The sequence below is a fragment of the Solanum lycopersicum genome, chromosome 7 (assembly GCF_036512215.1).
Source record: "Solanum lycopersicum chromosome 7, SLM_r2.1".
Lineage (NCBI taxonomy): Eukaryota > Viridiplantae > Streptophyta > Magnoliopsida > Solanales > Solanaceae > Solanum > Solanum lycopersicum.
In genome coordinates, this window is record NC_090806.1 from 1,528,594 (window position 1) to 1,550,650 (window position 22,057).

The window sequence follows — 22,057 nt, forward strand, 5'->3', positions numbered from 1 at the left end:
TTTATTATATATATATTAGTTATTATTTTGGCCCTCATAGTTATCAAAAGAGATGATTTGTTCTTTTTCCCCATAAGCATCAACAAAGAAATAATTCTATTTCTGCTCTTTTATTTGTTTTAGGGATGTGAGATGAGAGAGCCACACAGGCATCTGTGTTTGTGCTAAGTAATGGTTTAAATAGATACCTCAGTGAATGCATTTCTCACAATGACATAATGTTAAACTTTGCAATAAGTCAAAAGCCATATTTTGAAACAAGAAAAAAGCAAGCCTTTTCTTATCTGAAAATAAACGATGTGCTGTCACATCACTGAAGAAGTAGGTCCATATCTAGCATTTGGAGTTCAGCACCATTTACCTGTAAATTCTTTCTGATTGCTACCATGTACAGATTGGAATTGTTCACCGCGTTTGAGCGCTTTCTAGTTAACTGTCCTTCATCAAAGGCATCGTGCAAAAGAAAAAGATGTCTCCCAACTGCAAACTTGAGAAACGCATCACCAAGCACCTCAAGCCTTTCAAGAGAAAAGGACTCATGGCAGTTCTCTGTAGTGAGTGCTTCAAGAACCTGGTCCGGTTTCAGACAATTAATAGTAAACTAGGGTTTGTATCTGGCATTATTCATAAGCTACGAACAAATGATACATGCAAACAGATGTGTTTTGATTGAGAGGACATATTACTAAGTATGGAAGAATCCCTTACATGATCTATTGCTAACTCCCTCCCCTCAGGGAAAGAAGCAGATAGACAGCCCTTCAGTTCAATAGCGACAAGTAAGCTTTCAAGGCGATGCATGATTGATGGTAACAATGATAATGAGCTCCCAATATCTTTGGAAAACCCAATTATCTTGAGCTGGCAAATTTCAGGAGGTAGTTCAACAAAGTGCTCCTCTTTATCACGCAACTCTACAATAGGCGGCCAAAGGAGAGTGTCAATCATTGCAAAATAATACACCACCTAAGTAATTGTGTCTCAAAATAATACGCACAGCAGAAAATGACCTTACTTTCAATGAGATCATTTTCTGCTGATATTCCGAACATGTGGCAAGTCAAATCAAAGTAGAAAACCCTTCATCTAGCCATAGATTGTCAAAATAAAGTATTTAAAACAGATGAAGTAAGATATTTATATAATCATGGACATTGTGGCCCTTGCGCTCTAACATAGATTTGGTGCTTATCATTTTCTCACGTCATGTCTTGGTGAAGCTTAGTCCCAAAAGATTTATTATAATATTAGAAGAAGATAGAGACCCTTCAATTGGAGCTGCTCAGAACATACATCAGTGCAGGTATCCTTTTAAACAATATATCCTATTAGTAACAATTAGTATTAAAACCAAGTAGCTCTCTTCCATTACCCAAAGCCCTATCAAATTACGGAGATTCTATAAGTTTTGAGCCAGAAAACAGATCTTTATCAGGCCTTAACATTATTCACCCACGTAAATTGTAAGCAATTGAACTTCTCACTGTAACATATCAGGTGTCAAATTTATTATTTCTACCACTGTTCCGTTGACTTTACCAGAAGAAGTTTTAGAGTACTTTTTGCCTGATGAAAAGCAGACGCTGAAGCGAAGAACACAAAAGAGTTGAGGTTCAGAAACTATTGAAGCAGAAATGTTACGGTTGAAAGTGGTGTAGCAAATCCTCACAGTTTGGGCTTCAGTTAGCTTCATTTTTTTATTTTTTAAAAAAAATTGGTAGAAGTTGTATTCATCAGCATTCAGGGCTATGCTGTTCACCTCCAAAATTTACAAAAGTCGTGGATACCTACAAGGAACCTATAAATCCACTGATTGGATTTCTTCTTCTATATTCTGTACATGAAATGCCTAAAATAGTAATAACTTTCCATTTGATATTCCAAACAAAGCATTTTAAAGGTAACATTTGCATATCAATCATTAGCAAAGCTGGTATCCAAAAATTTACATCATATCCTACCTCCACACTTGTGGTGTCTGGCATAAACAAAAGAAAACGAAAAGAAGAGAAGAAAAAAGAAACTACCTTAGAACCTCCTTCATCTTTATAAGGACACTAGATTGTCTACAATAGCCACAGGGTCATCTATATACTCTGAACTACACCAATAGCAAAAAATGATAATGCAATTCATTTTAATTTTGTGCAGAGGGGTGCTCTTTTTTTCAGAATTCCTTTCTTTCCATATGGTCCACCAAATAACTCCTGGGGCTAATTTGCATCTACTCTTGTCTGTGCTACCACTGCCCTCCATATTCCAGCTTTCTAGAGACTGTCCTGTTCTCTCTGGAACAGTCCAACTTATACCTCAGAAGCTAGTAAACAAATAACACAGCTGGCCAACCACTTTACAAAGTATAAACAGATGGCCAACCACTTCACCAAATATTGTGCATTTTAATATTAGAAATTAAATTATTAAGTGCATAAATTCATAGGCATAAAGTGGACAAAATGGTGACATAATTCTTTATAACTCATTGTAACCACAATGAACCGTGTTACTTGGTAGATGACTTTCAGTTTTCTTCCATTGCAACATTTAGGTTTTCATCTTTTGCTTTATCATAATTTTTCGTGTATTGTTACAAGTACTATGTTTTTCTTCTATCTTATTATTTAGGGTATGTTTTTTGTGTATTAATGGTGAAATATTGTTCACTATATTTAATTTTGCTCCTTAACTGCTAATGGTAGTTTATCATGTTCCTCTTTAAGTATGTTTTTTTATCTTAAGTATTTTCGTTATTTTTTTAAAGCTTTGTACTTAATAATATAACATAGAAACGATAATTTGTTTATTTCATATACATATATTATTTATTAACGCAATACACACGTGCAAAGCACGCATACTTAATTAGTTTCATATAAATGTTTCAACTTATCATTATTTTAGCAGCTATCTGATATCTTTTAAGTAGTTCCTTGGTTGGAAAAAATAAGGATCCGATTGAGAACTAGGGTACTAGATGCCCTTAATCACAAATCAACAGAAAAAGATAGAACTTTGTTAACATTCAACCGTTTAATGTCAATGATAATTGTCTTTGAGATCTATCGTAGAATTTGTTGTTTCATTGTTTTCATAGCAGAAGCACATCGGTTTTTGCTTCTAAAAACATTAAAAGCTATGCTTCGACATGAATCAAAGTAACCACCCCCTCCCCCCTATTGCAAAACAAGTCTCTTGAGTTTTGCAATAGAAACAGCTCAGTTATGCAGCTTGAACAATAAACAATTACCTGAATAGCCTTTCTTCCGTAGTAAGTTTTCCAAACAGAAGAGCTGTTTTGCTTTTATAAGTGGTTGATCAGGGTATAAAAGATGGACAGAGAAACTGTAGAAGAGAGTTCACCCATTAGAAAATACATGATACACATTTTGTAGAAATGATCAGATCTTCAAATAGATGCAAGAATATGTTTTTCTTCACAAGAAAAAAGCAAAGCTCAAAGGAAGTAGACAGATACTCCCAACAAGTAACATCGGAAGATGGTAAAACAAATATATCTCTAAACAAGAAGAGCATACCAGTCCCTCAGGAGGTCAGTTACTGTATCTTAAAAACATATCTGAGTTACACAAATGCAATGAAAAGAAACATAATCTTTTCCAAATTAAAGCCGGTTCTATGCTTCTTAAACAAGAATAAGCATACATCAATAGAAGCAAGTTCCCAAACAAGTTACAGCTGGTATATCCCACATTTAATTAATTTATTTACCTTATAAACAAGGAAAAAATGAAGTTACATCAATAAAAGCCAACTCTATTTATTACTCGAGACTTGCAATAAGAATAAAATAGACATATCACTAACCATAATACATATTGACAGGGGATAAAAGAGAACTTCCAAATGCATGTAAGGAAATGGTAGAATTGGTTCTTCAGCAGCAATTTCTAGATGCTAATTAACCTCATCAAGAACTTTCTCAACTCCCCTTCTATTTGCATCTAATTTGTAAGTTTTCTCCCTTTTTCTGGTCACATCAGACTGGTTGGCAATTGAGAAAATGGGACTCATCTTCCAGTTTATTAATACTTGAATTTCTAGTCTAATTTACAGTAAAATAAGATTCTCCAGGCAGAAAAAAAACAGCTTCACATATGTATGCAGGTAGAATCAACAAACAAACAGGGAAGCCAGTTGGTAAGCAAAGAAGAAATAAGAAAGTCATTTCTACTTACGTGTCATAGTAGTGTTCGACGTGGTTTTTTGAATCTTTATACATGCTGTATGCATTTTTGTCTTTAACAACGTCAGATATGAAGAAAAATGCATCCTTGCATGGAACATATACCAAGCTATTGACAACATCATGTACGCTTTTGGAACCATTGGCAAGTTGCAACTGCTCTTCGAATTTAGACATATTATTGCTAGTACATACTGAAGTTCCAAAAATTGGTGATGACAAGCACCTTCTGACAAGCTCCCAGTCCACAGAGATTTTATCATGCCCAAATAAATTGACAGGAAGCAATAGGTAAAACTTTGAACCTGAGTCGACAAAATCCTTTTTTTCCAAAGACACAAATTCTGAAATGAACTCAGAGCGGTCAAGAATGATCTTGAAAAACATTCTCTGGAATTTCTCTGCTAGTTGTATCTGCTAAGAGAAAGTAGTCAAAATATTGAAAAGAGAGCCTTTCCGTTTAAAATAGAAGAAGTTCAAGTAGTTAAAGTGTTAAACCTCATTGTTCTCAAAACTAGTAGTTCCTGATGGAATAAGCTCTGTCTTCACAGATCTACCTCGAGCCAAGTTGAGATCAAGTTTCATTCTCTCAGCCTCTTGGGGAAGAGGTGCTTTCAGAAATAGGCCAAACTTCTTATACACCCTATCATTAGGGAATGGAAAAAAGCTTATGTAGTACGAGTTAAGGCAAACAGGATTATCTGTCTCAGTCCATGGTTCTTTAAGGGAAGCAGGAACAATCATCTCATGGAGCTCTTCCCGTGCATCTTCGCCTGTGACATCAACATTACAATAATGACAATGAGCAATAAATAACACAAAGCACATTGAAGATGTTTCTATAGAATATTAATCCCTAACCTTCACAGCATTCCAAGTCAGAAAAATCGGGGACCAGGTCTTTATCTTCGTCTGCTTGATCAGGCAAAAGATAATCAGTGAGTGCTCCAAGTTCATGCAAGCTCTTGCAGGCTCTTAAACAAGCATCTTTCTTAGCTGCTTCTATAGAAGATTGAGGAGCACTATCAATTGAATGCATCGCAGCATTTGAAGGTAAAATTAATTTGCAAATAGTTCCATCTATATCATCGAAGTAATAGAACTGCGGCTTGGGGCAGAAATACCTACAAAACAAGCAAAACGAAAAGAAAAGAGATCAGTAAAACCATGAAGATTAAGTTCCAAATGCAAAAGCCAACGCTAAGAAAAATGAAACAGAATAAATTGTAACTAGGAAATAAGAAACATAAATATTTAGTGAAATTCAGCACAAGATCATACTCGTCGTGTGGAAGCTTGGAGCAATAATGGTGAAGCAATGAAATGCTTAATGCAGAACTGACGGTTGCACCAGTCATATCTACTTTGTATATATTTTCCTGAAAATCTGGCACCGTTGTGCGAGATTTTCTGGAAGAGATCTCATCATCCATCTGAGCTTCACTTCTTGTAAAATGCTCGATTAAATCAAGCTCCCTTTGGTTACCTCTGCAAAGAGGTTTATGTCAGATATACCTATCAACCAAAAATTGCTCTGATGAACTTGACTAGTAAGAGGGTACAGAAAGCATAAACTTTAGCAATACCTATCAACCAAAAATGCATATTCAGACTTTGGCATGCGGGCACGCCCTCTAGACTGTATAAAACTGGCAACAGTTTCAGGAAGATCAAATCGTATAACGAGGCAGCATGTCTGGATATCAAGTCCTTCCTCGCCAACTTTGGTTGCAATCAATAAATTGAGCTGTCAAATTGAGCAAAGGATATGCAACCAATCTCATACTGAACTATCAGAGATAGAAACAAACATAAACTTGGAGTCCCCGAGGTCCTCCAGCTAAGAGAATTTAGAGTGCGGAGAAAAAATCTAGCAAAGAACCATTACCTCACCAGAACGAAACTTATCGAGAATGATATTTGTATTTTTTCGTGACATACTCTTCAATCCCGAGTGGACACCTACAAGAAACCCGCACTTCCAAGAAGATAAAATTTTCAGATGCTGAAGAATATACGAAAGGGACCTTGCAGTCACGATCCGGTTAACGAATACTATGCATTTCATATCTGATTGTACCCTGAAATAAAGAGAGGAGATATCAAAGTTCAGAATATGAAGTTGAGTTGATTTTCTTAGCGACTGAATTAACAACGAAGAAGGAACATACAAACATATTAACAAACAAACTGAAACAATTTTACTGTACCAATCGGGTAAAGGTATGATATGACAGCAAAAACATATGGCACCAACTTCAAACAAGATCTTATTATTTCTATTGGATAAAGGTACATCACGACGGCAAAAGATCACCACTAACCATGCTTGTTAAGAATAAAATTTTAGGGGAAGAAACATGAACATAAGATAAGCTTTTGAAAGATTTAGTTTCAGATGGTACCACTATATTGGACAGCAAATGCACAAAGACTAGCTAGCTGTGTAGATGTATAAATATGAACACTTGCAGTCAATACACTAATTTCATATGTCTCCATCAGGACCTTATTCTGGTGCTTTTAAGAGTCATTGAGGCCAAATGCAGAGAGGCTAACTAGCTGGTAGGCCCAAAAATATGAATAGTTGTATTCAAGGCATTAATTCTGTACTTCTCCATAGAGGCCTCAGTGAGGTGTTCTTTAAGGAGTCGTTTTTGAGAAAGGTAACTTTTATTATAAGCAAAAAAATACTTACATCCAAAAGTTGCAAAAGGAAAAGAACTCCTATGGGGGTCATAAGAACTCTAAAGTACTAGGAATATCCTCGACATCTTGATGATATTCATGTTTACACCAACTAAAGAAAAGAACCAGGCAATTCAGCTTCAAATCCTGCATAGAGCCGCTCTTGTTTTAGTAATGATTGTATTAGTTATGCTTGCATTAATTATGCAAAGATATCTCTTATGCATTGTTTGGTTTGGTGTGTTAACCAAACAATTAGATCCTTATTTACAAAGATACCCTCCACAAGCATGGTGGAAAAGATGTAAAAAGGTTTTGAGGGGCAATTAAGCCTTTGACCATACTAATGCATGCATTAAACCCTCTTGCATTACTAATACCATGGATTTTCATGTATTAGAGCCCGTTTGGATTGGCTTAAACAAAGTAGCTTTCAAGTCAAAAATGAATAGTCAAAGTTAAATGATTTTAAAGTCAAAAAATTAAGAAGTAGGGGGAAATCTGGTTTTGGTTTTTAACTTATTTTAAGTTATTTTTAACCTTGCCAAACACTTCCTAACTTATTTTAAGTCATCATTTGACTTATCTTAAGTTATTTTTATATTTGTTAAATACTTTCAAAAGTCAAAAACTGACTTAAAAGTAGGTTTGATGAACTTTTAAGTCAATCCAAACACCCTCTTAGTAATACACACCTCAATACACAATATACGTAGGTTGAAAAAGTGTATCAAACAAGATGCTAATAATACACAAAGCTAATGCATACATTGTTTTTTCTAATACACTCTACCAAACGACCCCAAGTGTATTTGAGAGAGAATGCACAAAGGGCTAACTAGCTTTTCTGGTCCATTAATACATAAAATTGTCCTCAAGCCATTATTCCATATTTCTCATAATAGGCCCTATACGATGCTCTGTAAGAGCTACAATGTTACGGATAAAATCATGTAGCAAGTAGAAAGATTTTTTGCTTCAAACATATTTTGATAGATTAAAGGAATCAACAGCTGCTGTCAATGAGACTTTCTAACAATATATGCTAACTTATCATCTAATAAGCAAAACATGCTGTGATGCACCCGTTTCAATCTTTTGTCGAATGAATTGACAACCTACTATTATATGCTTCATTTTTACAGGAAAGGCAGCCTGATTATCACAAATCGATTTAATTGATGCATCTCCTTCATACCTTAACTCTTATAGAAGTTATATTGAAGCGAGATGGAAATTTTGAGAGCATGCTTGAAGATGGCAATCAAAAGAATATAAAGTTTTTCATAAGAAAAAAAAAATCCCTTTTCGCTAAAGCAAATATAATCTATGCTTCTAATTTTCTACTGTATACATGCGTTAAAGTGAACTTGGCATGGTTCTTTAAAAGTTTTTTTCACTAATTTCTGCATTATTGCTACTTTACCAGATATTAACCTTGAATCAGCTAAAGGAGTATATGGGTGGAATATCACTTTTAGAAGATTATTACATGATTGGGAATTGAAAAGAGTCATGGACTTGTTCAAGACCTTGGAATCTTTCCAAGGCTTCAAAGAATCTGAAAATACGTTATTCTCGAAATCTGGAAGTGATGGAGTCTACACTGTCAAATCTGCATACAACTACCAGATTAGACAAAATGCACAAATTGACCAGTGGCCATGGAAGTTCATCTGGAATACGAAGGCCCCTTACAAAGTCTTATGTTTGTCTTGGCTTCTAGCAAGAGAAGCATGTCTCACTCAAGAAAACTAAGGGGATTTCATCTATGCTCTAGATGTTGTATGTTTGGTGCGGCCAGAGAAAACTATAGCCATCTGTTTCTACATTTTTCTATAACTGGACAATTGTGGCAACTTTTTTTTTTAACTTAGTAGGACTAAGATGGTCTATGCCAGCAACAAGCTGTGATTTATTGACGTGTTGGAACTATATCGCGGTGCAGTTAGACAAAAGAAGTGGTGGAAACTTATCCCAGCTTGTATATGGTGGACAATTTGGAAGGAGAGGAACTGCAGAATATTTGAAGACAAGCAATCCTATGCAGAAAGTCAAGATAAATTGAATTCTTTTGTTTCTTTTTTGGTGTAAAGAAAACTGTAGAGGAGACTGAATCACTAGTTGATATTAGGTTCCGTGTAAAGCAGTAGTCCTAAGCATGGTTGGGTTTTTGTAATTGTAAATAGCACTGTCATGTTGCAGATCTAATTCACATATATAAAGGTTATTTGGAAGCACAACAAGGATGGCAGATTCACAGTAAACAGTGCTTACAAGAAAGGCATACAAGTTAGGTTAGAGGCTACTATCATCACTGGAAGAGTATCCAGAGTGATGCTTCATTTGGTTAGTCATCAAAAGGCCTGCTTAACTCAAGAAGTGTTGCAGAAGAAACGAAAGCAATTAGTCCCTAGGTGTTTTCTATGCAAATTAACTGGAGAAACAAACAAACACCTATTTTTACATTGCAAATTCACTACACAGATCTGGGTGATGTTCCTCAACATCACATGCTGTAGCTGGACTATGACAGAATACACCTCTGATCTTTTTAAATGTTGGATCAGAAAAGGGGGGGGGGGAGCAAGACTCAAAAGAAGTGGTGGAGGCTAATACCATCATCATATGGCGGTCAGTGTGGAAGAAAAGGAATGAGAGATGTTTTGAAGATAGATCTAATTCCATTCACAAAGTAAAATGGAATTGTTTGGTATCTTTACTTTTTTGGTGTAAGCAGTAATGTATAGAAGATGTGATCAAATTATAGAATTAATAGGGAGCTTGTAATTTTGGTTAGGGCTATAAATTTTTTGAAGGTGGCCAAGCATGTCCTTAATGCTGGAGAATACAACTTTACCAATGTTAAAAAAAAAAAGTCACTGTCAATATTTAGTTCACAATATTTTTATTAAAATTGGATGCAATTATCCATAAGAATACCCCTCAAAGTGAATCAACTGTTCTCTTTCCAGCTACTTATAAATCCTGAATGAGTTATAGAGATCAGGATTAGCAAATTATTCAATTTGCTACAAAATGACTAACCCAAAGTTGGAAAGGATGCCAATTAGGCGTAAAAGCTTTTTGGAAAAGTAAGGCTCCTTCAGAACTTCCATGAGTGCCAAATCAGGATTCATACCATCTGCATGAGAAAACATATGTTAGACCAGTAATACAGATGAAAACACCATATGTATACTTGGCTGCAACACAAGACACCCTAAGAATCTCTCTGTGGGCACGGATCAGTATTTAGGCCTATATTTACAGGAACTGTCTTCAGCTTAAGCCCTTAGTCTTTCATTAAAGGATCCTAAAGCACAGCAAATATTTAAAATCAAGTGTGAACTTTCTATAGAGAGGTAAAAATGAGGTGTGGAAAGATCATTCTGATACTAAGATTCATCATACTTGTTTATTTTGATCAATATCAGCATCAGTCTGATATTATAATCTGTTGACTTGCAACCTAAGCTTAGCTCTCTGTGGTGGGGTGTTTTTGCTATGTTAGATAATGAGACTAGATCTCTGTGGTGGGGTGATCTTGCTGTTAGACAACTGGCACTTTTCCAGCTTATCATTATTTTTTACTGTTTTTACTTATTTCAGTTTAGTGCTTCCTATTTTCTAGCTAGACTTAGTCAACTTTAGTTGCTCAACTTTCTGAAGTTAGTGACCCTATTATGGCTGTTAGTGGCCCCTTTTATGGTAGTTAGTGGCACATGTTCTTATTTAGTTTTAATGTTTATGTTTTTCCTTGTATAAATTCAGACTTTCTGCAGATTAATATACATAAGGAATTTCATAAGTTCACTCTATTTTTATTTTTTTAAATCAGTTTCTTGAGTATTTTTGTTTTAACACTTGCTAGGTGAGAAAACTAGCTCTCTGTGGTGGGGTGATCTTGGTAGGTGAGATAATGATACTTTATTTAGGCATCTTTTCAGCATATTCCATTGTAAATGAGCCATGTAGATTGTAAGGCTTCTACATAATGTATGTATAGGCCCTTGGGCAGATCCATCCTTTGTAATCTTGCATTTGAGATATCATAGGAAAGGGATCTTGCCTCTCATATCTTGTGTTCCCTTTACTTGCATCTCTATCTTTGTGTGTGTAAATCTATATTAAGGACTCCTTTTTATATTGTTGTGTGTGTTAGGACGGAAGCTCTGAATAGCACATCGGTTATTGTCACACGCTACATAGTATTGCCATTTCCACTGACAAAACGCACTTCATTTTTGGCAAAATCCACGACAAACACCTAGGCGCACTTTCCATTGCATCTAACCTCAATATTTCCACCCGCAATGTCTACATTCCATTCTACAGTCCCTATACACTGCTAAAAGATCCATGTAACTCTGGATTTATGTAAGTTTCATTTACTCATTTTAGGTGGACTAGTCCTCCCCCCATATGCTTCTTTGTCATCGGTGGAATGTGTTGTGCTGTCAAAGAGCATGAAGTGATAAGAAACCAATTAAGCTTTTGGAGAAGGAACACCCTGCTCAAGTCGTGAAATGCCTTAAATTGATTCACAAGTCCAAATCAACTAACTTGATCTCTAACAAGTCAGACAATATGATCAGAGCCTTCTGATTTCATCTCTAGAACCAAATAATCCATGATCAGGCCAGTAAATCTTATCCAAGCTGGAACGCGTAAGAATACTAGTAATGATGGTAAGAACACAAATAGCTACAAAAGAGAAACGCGCGATAGAATAAAACATACCTTTAGCACAACCAGAAGTAAAGACTGTGTCAACCTGACTCAGATATCTGTCACACAAAGAGTCATCGCTAGCATTAACTTCAGCTTCCACCATTTGATGGCGCTCATGGTGATCCCCCTTTAAGAGAATGCAACTAGCCTTCACCAAAACAAGGATGGAACTCAGAATTTAATTTTCAACTGTAAATCTCAAATGTTAGAAAAAGATAAATTGTGATTTCTTCCCTGTGAATTAGAAAGTTCTCAAATTATGTTTATCATGACTACGGAACCCAACATGATTCTAGATTTTCATTCAGTGTCATATTCTACTAAAATTAATGACTCTTTAAGTTAGAAAAAAGCTGTAATATCATAACTACGGCAATGCATGTGGGATACACAAAAAGTACACATGCGTATACAAAAAACTGAAGGGTCTACACCTATCTGCCAAAAATTCTATGTCAGGTCAAGAGAATCTAAAGTGCACAATCTGGCAGCACTAACTTGTATCTGAAACTTTTCAAACCCGTCTGCGCACTCTTATTTTAGTTTTGCAGAGTGCCGAGGAGTCTGGTCAAGTGTTGAGACTATATAGCATGTGTCTGAAATTGCACTCAAGTCAAAAGACAATTTATACTGATTGCCTGTTGGTGATGTGGCAACGCGGGCCAGGTCTTCCCCTGCTCCTTTTTTACCAAACATAGTTGGGAACATGTGTAAATGAGCTCAATAAAGTTTCTGATTCTATTTTTAAAACTAAAGAAATATGAAAGATCAGGGCTTGTGAAATGGGTCTTGGGGGATAAACTACAAGAAGTGCGACAAAACCTGTAACGCCCCCAAAACACCTAGGTTTTCCAGAGAAAAAATTAGATGTCCATGCAGTCTCTTGAGCATCTTTTTTGTGTTCCTGAGAGTGCTGTCAACTGCCTTCTTGTGAAGCTCCTTTACACACTGTCAAATCATGAATACACCAGAGAGTATTAAGTCAAAGACTATTAGAAATAGTCATCTTAATTTCTGACCAGATAATACCTGGTGCTTTATCTCTTCAAGCTTCTGAGAATAAGCCTTCGTATGACATGAGGAGCCAGGACCATACTGGTACACATTCACCTTGGGTGATGCAACAAACTGTTCCAATTCGTCCTTGTCTTCAACAGAATACACCTGTGGTTATAGATAGACGAAAAATTAAACTATACGAATGTTAATGTTCCTCCATTCCTCTACCTCCCCCTTCTGCAACACAAAACGGGAAGAAGTCCAAATCAGTCTAGGTAGGACCTTGAGATAGTGAGCACTAGTTGGACTTGGGCAGCCAAGAAGGAGAAATATGGTGAAGATGAAACCAGTATAGGCATGAACAAAGGATGGTAGCTAAGCCCAGCCAGGCCAAGTAGGTAAATGCTGCCAGGCTTGGCAGACGTCCTTTGTTACCTAACAATAAAATACCCAAAAACGAGAGACCTAGGATTCAAAATGATAGCTACGGAAATTGGAATCAAATCTTAAGACCGTTATTAGCAAATCCTAGAACTAATAAACCTATGACAGAAATCCATCCTTCACAAGCAACTTCTTTTGGACTTCATTTCTTTCATAAGAAAACAGTAAAATATTTGATTGTTCATAAAAAATAGTTTCTGTATATAATAGTAGCACCTTAGAACGAAGTAAGGTCTCAAGGCCTTCAACAGTAGCACCTGCAATGGTAAAAATATAACATAATGTCTGAGAGCTGAGGAGTGTCCAAACAACAAAAGTAGCTTAAAGGATAGATATACCAGTTACGCCTGGCAGAATGATCAGTATTGAGAACAAAGATCAGATAGCAAGAACTATCAATCCGTTACCACAATTGATCAATGCATGTCATGGAAAGCAGGGTTTCATTCCACATAACACAGATATCAGGTGAGGTTTTTAATAAGTCAGAAAATCAGAAAACCTGCACTCATTTTCAAACTTATTTTCTGATAATACCTCCTTCAACTTCTGTTGATCCCATTTTAAAATAGAATTCATACAAGTCATAACTTTCTCCAAACAGAAATCATTTACATATATGCATATTGTCATATGTAAGGGGGTAAAATTTTAACCATCTGAGATGAGAGACATAGAGACACTTTTCAGTCATAAAAGGTTAAAATGAGAGACATAGAGACACTTTTCAGTCATAAAAGGTTAAAATGAGACAACCACAATGAACTGTAGCTTATCTGTCAATGATGAACAGCAAAGCAGTCCCCAATTTGGTACTTCCAAAATCAATGAGTTAAAAGTAACATCTAAAAGAGATACTTGGAGATTCCTTGAAAAGAAAAGATCAGGTTAATATTGTAAGTCCGAAGTACAGCCAAAATGGAGTAGAGGTACCATACATCACAACCATATGTTAATGATTATATACAATTTTCAGTTTCTATTTGATCAATTTTACATGGAAAAGAGATGTAGATGCAATTCATCACTCCTAAGTAATAGTTAAAGATCTCACAAGTTGGAAAAACTTTTTTGTTTGGAGTGTAAGAAATTGTCAAAAAAATTGACTCCTGAAAAAACAAAAAGAGAGAAATGAATCTAGGAGAAATGGTTTTCTGGAATCTGGATGACATCCACACATAATTTTGCCGAAAATTATTATGTAAACCTATTTTTCAAATTTCTAACACAAGGCAACATACAAATTACTCAAGACCTATAAGCTGAATGGATCCAGCTAGTTAGAGAAAATTAGGACATCTTATTACTGCATGAATTCATTGGCACAATAATATTACCTTTCCCTGATATTGGAGATGCAGTCATGCCAAATATACGGGGCTGTTTTACTACATCAGGTTTGTAAAATATCTGTCCAAGAATAATACACATGAATAACTAGGCTGCAATATACAAAAAGAAGCATATTTTCCAGCATATAACACCAGATCAGTTAATTACCTTCATAATCTCAGCATAAGGATGATCGCTCTCAACTTGTGCATAATGACACTCATCAAATATCAGAAGAGCAATAAATTCAATCCTGATATAGCAGTGGGAAAGATTATGTAGCAGTATTTGAGGGGTCATAACAAGGACCTGAACAAACAACATGCAAATTTGTTGGTCAAAAACGTTCAGAAAGTGGCAAACACAGATATAGTATAATAGTCAGCAATATCCACTCTCATCCATAGTCCAAAAAAGAAAGGACCTAAGATGAGAAGACAACAATATATAACACGTGGCTCAATCACTCTATCTTGGTTCCCAAGGTTGTCACTCCATCTTTCCAACTAGGTCACCCACTTGGGCAGCTACACTTCATATTTCTTCAGAAGATTTAAGTGGAATAGCATATACTCATAGCCATTGAAACTTGGAAAAGAATGACTGATGCAGTCCAATTTTGGAACGAGAAAACATTCAACTAAAGATTTTTTGGCAGCAGTAGAACCTTATAAGATATTCTGGAAAAATATTCCAATGGGAGAATTTTCACCTAGAAGGAGATAAAAAAGTTCAAAAGCTCTTTTTTGTGGTTGGGGGACTGACAGGTAAAAGTTCAGAATTAGAGGCATTATGAAAGTGTAGCAATCCTCTGCGGCTCTGTCAATGTTTTACTAAAAAAAGTGATTGACCATGGGAAGCTACTAATATAGTAATACCTTAGAATAAAGCATAAAATCTTCCAATCCTTCAAAGGCTAGACACAAAATATACATTCCAATTCTCTCGCTATCAAACAAACATCTGAGATTTGTCACTTCATAAGATCATTTTATCGCGTTCAAAAACTCAATTTAGATGAAGATATTCCAAACTGTGCAGTAAGTTGCAAACCTTAATTAATTAAAGATTTAAGAGGCAAAGAAAAGATACAAGTATTACTTGTATAATCTCATCCAGATGTTGTGATTAACACAGGAAGAAGGAAAAGTAGATAGTAAATATTCCTTTTGTTAAGGGAAGTAAGAGTTTTTATTACTGCAAGAGTTAGATCAGCACAAAGATAGTGTCTTATTGCAGGTCTGTACAGATATTCCAAGTATATGGAGATAATTTAGTGAACATCAGTTATTCAGGCTTTTTTGTCACCCTTACATCATGTATTCAAATTTCAATTATGAATTGCACTAAAATCTCTACTAGGGAGTTCGTAAATCAAGAATTCCTAAGCTTCTGCCTCAAACAAATAACACTGATGAGATAATGTATATCCTTGACAAAAAGATCATGCAGACTTACCTCATACTGTTCCATTTCTTTCTCCCAGTCTTGGTGACTCTTCAAATGCTTTGATTTGCCGCAGTATGTTCCAACTTTGAAGTCAATAGACTCCTCTATGACCTTGGCTTGCTTTTCCAATTCCAGAAGCACATGAAAAAGCAAATAACATTTAGGTCAATATATTATGAAGTTGCAGATACACTTAAATTCCCCACCCTGCCCCAACAAGCAAAAATACACACAGAAAAACAGGATGAGTTTAATAGGATACAATTTCAATGAAGAGAAAATTAGTTAGACATAACATATGACATTCTAAATCAAAGTGTGCTTTCTTGTTCTCTGAGGTGCAAAAATGTTGGCCTTTTCATGCCAATCACTTGACCAGTTCTCAGCAAAATCAGAAATATCCATGTACGTAATTTAATTTGACTAGCCTGAAACACCTAGTGTTAATATATGTGTGAAGAATATTCATTACATACTAGCCACAAAATCCATAATAATTTCTATCAGAAAATATGATAAACAAAAGGAGCGACATTTGGACAAAAGGAGTGATGACATCCGAATAGTAGCCGACGAAAGAAATGTGATGCCATTGAAGCAACAGAATGTGCAATGCTATGGACGTGGTCGCCCAAAAGTAAGGATGAAAAAGATACTTTTTAGGCGATGCAAAGAATAAAATTGTCACTTTTATTTAGGTGTCCACCCATGAATCAATAAAATTATTAATCAAAAAAGATACTTGATTGGACGGAGAAAAGACAGGATATGTAAAGTAGCTGGCAGAAACTCTTATGCTTAAAGCTCTCAAATACAGCCTCAATAGTAGGGAAGATATTTGATATTCATCCATTGTATTTAATGTACAGTAGTTCACATCCTTGATATCAAAAAATTTAAAAGGTTAAGAAAAAATAAGAAAGAAGAAAACCTGTTGCACCAATGCCACAGTGGGAGCAAGAAACACACAAATGCTCTTCTGGGGTTTCTTTATTAAGTGCCCCATCTCATAGATAAGCAAAACAGCAATATGGGTTTTCCCACTACCCGTTCCCAGATATACAACAACATTCTCCTCTAATGCTTTTTTACAAAGATCCATCTGATACCTGATAAGAAATAAAACCAGTAAAATCATATCATGAAATCATAGGCGCCTATTATTTTGTTTATGCCATATTTGGACATTATTATTCAGCTAAATAATGTAGTTAAATTCTGAAACCGTATGATAATTTACAAAGATTTTCAGGCGTTCAAAAGTTCAAATGTTTTACTGTAACAACACCTTAACAATACTAAAGAAGGTACTAGAGAATACAACAGGAACAAGTTCTTTCAACTAAATATTTTTTTGACAAGGGTAACATTTGTATATCAATCATCAGCTCAAAGCTGATATCCAAAAATTTGCATCATATTCTCCCTCCACACTTGTGTGTCGGGCATAAACAAAACATAAAAAAAATAAAAGAAGAAAAAAGAGAACTATCCCTAGAACCTCCTTTCACCTTTACAAGGACCCTAGAATGTCTACAATAGCCACAGGGTCATCTATATACTCTGATCTATACAAATAGCAAAAAGTGATAGTGCAGTTCATTTTAATCTTGTTCAGAGGGCTGCTCTTGTTATCAAAATTCCTGGAATTCCTTTCTTTCCATATGGTCCACCAAATAACAGCTGGGACAATTTTCCATCTACTCTTGTCTGTGCAGCCACTGCCCTCAGTATTCCAGCTTTCTAGAGCCTGTCCTGTTCTCCCTGGAACATTCCAACTTATACCTCTGAAGCTAGTAAACAAATTTCACAGCTGGCCAACCACTTTACAATGTAAGAAAAGATGATTAATTGTCTCTGCAACCTGCTCACAAAAATAGCATCTTGGGCACATTTGTATTCCCCTCTTCATAAGATCCTCTTGTGTAAGTACAGCCTCTTTCACCACCAACCAAGTATAAACTACCACTTTATACGGTATTTTACCCTTCCATATAAGCTTCCAAGACAGAAAGTTAACTTGGGATCCCATCTGATTCATTTTTCTATATGCAGATTTAACAGTGAATAAACCTTTGTTATGACATTTCCATTTAAGAGTGTCTTCCCCTTCCTTGAATCCTAAGAACTGATCAAGTGTTCCATAAAATTCAGCCAATCTTTCTACCTCCCAGTCTTGCATCAATCTTCTGTAGGTAAGGCTCCATCCATGTTCAGACCAAACTTCATAAAGAGTCGACTCTTATTGTTGGTTCAGGTTATGAATATCTGGGAGCATTTGAGGCTTCCATTCCCTAACCAGTTATCTTCCCAAAACCTGATCTTCCTCCCATTGTTCACATCACATTCAGTTTTTGCATAGAAGTCAAGTCATAAGTTTCTAATTGATCTCCACAAACTGGCTCCATATGTGGATGTCACTTTCTTAGTCTTCCAGGGTCCTTTCCATATTTGGCCTGGATTAGCCTACCCCACAAAGATTGTTCTTCTAAAGGAGATCTCCACAAAATACTGAAACAAAATCAGTTACAACATTTTTCTTTGACCACAAATAGAAACTACTCAACACCAAGCCTTTACATGAGAAATGTGTTCCTTTTTTCTTTAACCAATTCCAGAAAGTACGACTAGACACTGCCATCCCAGTAGAATCTGCTTCACAAAAAATTGTACCAGCTATTTAAGGCCTGTTTTATGCTTCCTAGCATGACAAATTGATCTCCAAAACTTCCCAGAAACAAAAATCAACTCTGCCTGATAAAAATGCAACAGAGCAGCAAGTGATCAACTGATTCAGCCACTTCTTCACATAAATACATGTACTTCAAATGACAAACATGAGTTGCAGTCCAGGTGAAGAAAGCAACTGTGAGGGGTGTAAGAGTCTTCAAATTATTCCGTCATGGCAAATTTTCTTAGTTCCCTCCCATTTTCAGCTAAAGAAAATTGTAGCATGCCCTGACAGAAAATGCTTTAACCTTCCAGCGTAAAGAATCTTCTATCTGTTGATCATTGAGACTTCTTCTCAATCTAAGATCCATACACCAGAATTTTCATAGTCCCCTCCCTTTCTCAGCAAAAAAGAATTGCAGCATGCCCTGACAGAAAATGCTAAAAACTTCCAAAGTAAAGAATCTTATATCTGTTGAATATTAAAACTTTTTCTCAATATAAGATCCATACACCAGAAGACTAGTAGAAAACTATAGCGCAACTCTTGCTGATGGTAAATATATAATGTATATAAGTCGGGGAATTTCTCAAATAGAAGAGTATCACCAGAAAAGTTCTCAGCCAACATTTTTTTTTTTGAGAAGGTAACATTGTGTATATTCATTGAAACCAGTACTTGGGTTGCACTAAACCATAATTACAGCTTGTCAAAAAGTAAGAAAACTGAATCAGAATCCTAACAGGAACCTAGGATATCTATAATGGATTCCGTGTCCTCTAAATACATTTGCTTGCACCAGAAACAAAAAAGCCTGATACAATTTAGTTTGATTTTTTGAAGATCACAACTCTTGCTCTCAAAACATCTAGCATTTCTTTCTTTCCAAACAGTCCACCAGATATAGGCTGGGACAATTCTCCATCTATCTCTATCTGCAGCTCCCACCCCTACTTCTCCCCAACTGTATAAAAGATGTATGATTCCGTTAGGCATAGCCCAAGCAAAACCCTGAGCCTAATGAAAATCCACCATAGATGGGATGTTATTCTGCACTGGAGAACAGATGATTGACTGTCTAAACCTCTTCCCCACATAAATAGCATCTAGAATACATGGAGAACTTCCTTTTCTTGAGATGTTCATGTGTTAAAATTGCTTCTCATGCCAGAAGCCAAGTGAAACATGACACCTTGAAAGGGATTTTAGGTTTCCAAATCTGCTTCCAAGGCCAAAGAGAAGATTCTTGTCTATCTTAATTTAGCAACTTATATGCAGAGTTTACCTTGAATGTGCCTTTGTTATTTCTGCTCCACCATAATCTATCATATTCATCAGTTCCTGTAAAACCTTCCAGCCTTCCAAAAAAATCAGTCACGGTCTCGATTTCCCAATCATTAAAAATCCTTCTAAACTGAAAATTCCATCCATGCTGTGTTAAAAACTCAACTCACTCACTTGTTTATCCACTGCCAAGTCATGCATCTCTGGAAAGATACTTTTCAAGCTAAAGTTGCCCAACCATCTTACACCAAAAATAAAATAACGCAAGACAATTCATCTTGAAGCTCTGAAGTCCAATCTGCTTGTCTTCAAAACACCTCTGATTTCTATCTTTCCATACGGTCCACCATATGCATGCTGGGACAATCTTCCATCTCTTCTCCTCTGTTGCTGCATTACCATCACCATTCCAACTATTAAGACTCCTCTGATGCAGCCTGGCTTTACCCAATTTATTTTGTCAAGCTAATGAACATCCTCCTAAGCTGTTCCGTCCCTTTGCAGTGCAAGAAGAGATGGCTAATTGTCTCCACTTGTTCCCCACATAAGAAGCATCTTGAATATACTTTCGTTCAAATTGTCATGTGTCAGTACTGATTCCTTAGCCAGCAGCCATATAAAATAATTAACTTTGTATGGGATCTTGGTCTTCCATATCATCTTCCATGACCAGTTTTCCTCCCTATGATTTGATCTATTCAATTCTCTATAGGCTAAGCTCACAGAGAAAATATTGTTCGTTTCTTTCTTCCATACTATGGTATCCGTTTCTTCATATAGATAGTTGAAGCTAGCCATAATGGTATAAAAAGTTGCTACTCTTCCCAATTCCCAATCATTCAGGTTTCTCCTAAAGTTTAGGTTTCATCCTTGTCCGGTCCACATCTCTGCAACAGTGGTGCAACAGTGGCCTGTTGAAGAATACAAAGGTTGTGGAGATCTGGAAATTGATGTTGTAGTGGTGCACCCCCTACCCCTATCCAGTTATCATTCCAAAAAGAAATCTTTTCTCAATTACCTACTTTGTAATTAATTTTTCTCTTCAGCAAAGGCCATAAATTTCTGATAGCTCTCCAAACTATGCAGTTGTATGGTATGGAGACCATGTTTGTTGTCCAGTTATCTTCCATCCCATATTTGGCAATAATGACTTCCTTCCACAACATGTTATCATTTGTTGCAAACTTCCACAGCCATTTTATCATAGACTCAAATTGTGCTTTTATGTTTCTCATTCCAATCCCTCCTGCTTTCTTTCCCACTATCACATCGTCCCATTTAACTAGGTGGAATTTCTTTTTGTCTTCAGTGCCTTGCCAAAAGAAATCTCTTCTGATTTTGTCAATTCTTGTTATCACATTTGCTGGTGTTGGGAAGACAGACATCGTGTATGCAGGCAGTGCATCTAATACACTGTTCCCCAAGGTGAGTCTTCCTCCTCCCGACAGGTATTGACTCTTCCAATTTGACAACTTCTTCTCAGATTTCTCTAGTACACCGTTCCATATTGCTATGGAGTTGCTATTTGCCCCTAAAGGCATACCCAAATATGTAGTTAGGAGGTTCCCCACTGTCCCTCCTAGCTTTGTGGCCAAGCTTTCCAGTTCCCCAACTTCATTTATGGGATATATAAAGCTTTTCTTCCGATTAATATGCAACTGACACAGCTTCAAAGATAATGAAGATAGACCTTAGAATCAAAATATGTTCTTCCACTGCATCGCAAAAAATTAGGGTATCGTCTGCATATTGCAGATGAGTGATCTCCAAACTATTTATGTCACCAGTTTGGAAACCTCTATTCATCCCTTCACTTTATTTGTGTGCAGTAAGCTACACAAGCCCTCCATTGCTAGAATAAATAAGAACGATGACAAGGGGTCACCTTGCTTTAATCCTCTATGAAAAGGAAAAAAGCCATTTGGTGTCCTGTTTATCAAGACTGAGAATTTTCTGTACTAATACAGTGCTTAATCCATTTGATCCATCTAGCTCCGAACCCCATCTTTTCCATCATCTGAATAAGAAAGCCCCAATTTAGATGATCATAAGCTTTCTATATATCTAGTTTGTGTATCAATTCATTACCAATGAATGGTGAGATTTTATTTATACGGGAATAGATGCAGTGGTTCACGTAGAATACTAAAGGAGTTATTCATAGTCAAGCAAGTTTAATAATACCACTGTCATTGTTACAAATGTACGGGGTCGAGTAGTTTCTTGGTCCTCGGCTACTTTTAGATTCAAAG

At 36.1% G+C, this 22,057-nt stretch overlaps 1 protein-coding gene across 5 annotated transcripts in view; it reads right to left on the reverse strand.

The window, feature by feature from the left end:
• The window catches only part of DCL4 (dicer-like protein 4), a 33,817-nt gene that overhangs the window by 10,133 nt on the left and 1,627 nt on the right, over window positions 1-22,057 (reverse strand). Inside the window, exons 2-20 of one of the 5 annotated variants that reach the window (XM_069299790.1) lie at window positions 21,691-21,822; window positions 16,782-16,959; window positions 15,860-15,970; window positions 14,570-14,710; window positions 14,407-14,479; window positions 13,286-13,326; window positions 12,656-12,790; window positions 12,449-12,574; window positions 11,636-11,774; window positions 9,941-10,037; window positions 6,093-6,285; window positions 5,791-5,951; window positions 5,486-5,692; window positions 5,066-5,328; window positions 4,703-4,977; window positions 4,197-4,618; window positions 3,248-3,342; window positions 709-914; window positions 362-571 (exon numbers count right to left, since the gene is read on the reverse strand). In XM_069299790.1, coding sequence (XP_069155891.1) covers window positions 362-571; window positions 709-914; window positions 3,248-3,342; window positions 4,197-4,618; window positions 4,703-4,977; window positions 5,066-5,328; window positions 5,486-5,692; window positions 5,791-5,951; window positions 6,093-6,285; window positions 9,941-10,037; window positions 11,636-11,774; window positions 12,449-12,574; window positions 12,656-12,790; window positions 13,286-13,326; window positions 14,407-14,479; window positions 14,570-14,710; window positions 15,860-15,970; window positions 16,782-16,952 — 3,066 coding nt within the window. In that variant the 5' untranslated portion in view covers window positions 16,953-16,959; window positions 21,691-21,822. 5 annotated transcript variants of the gene reach the window in all.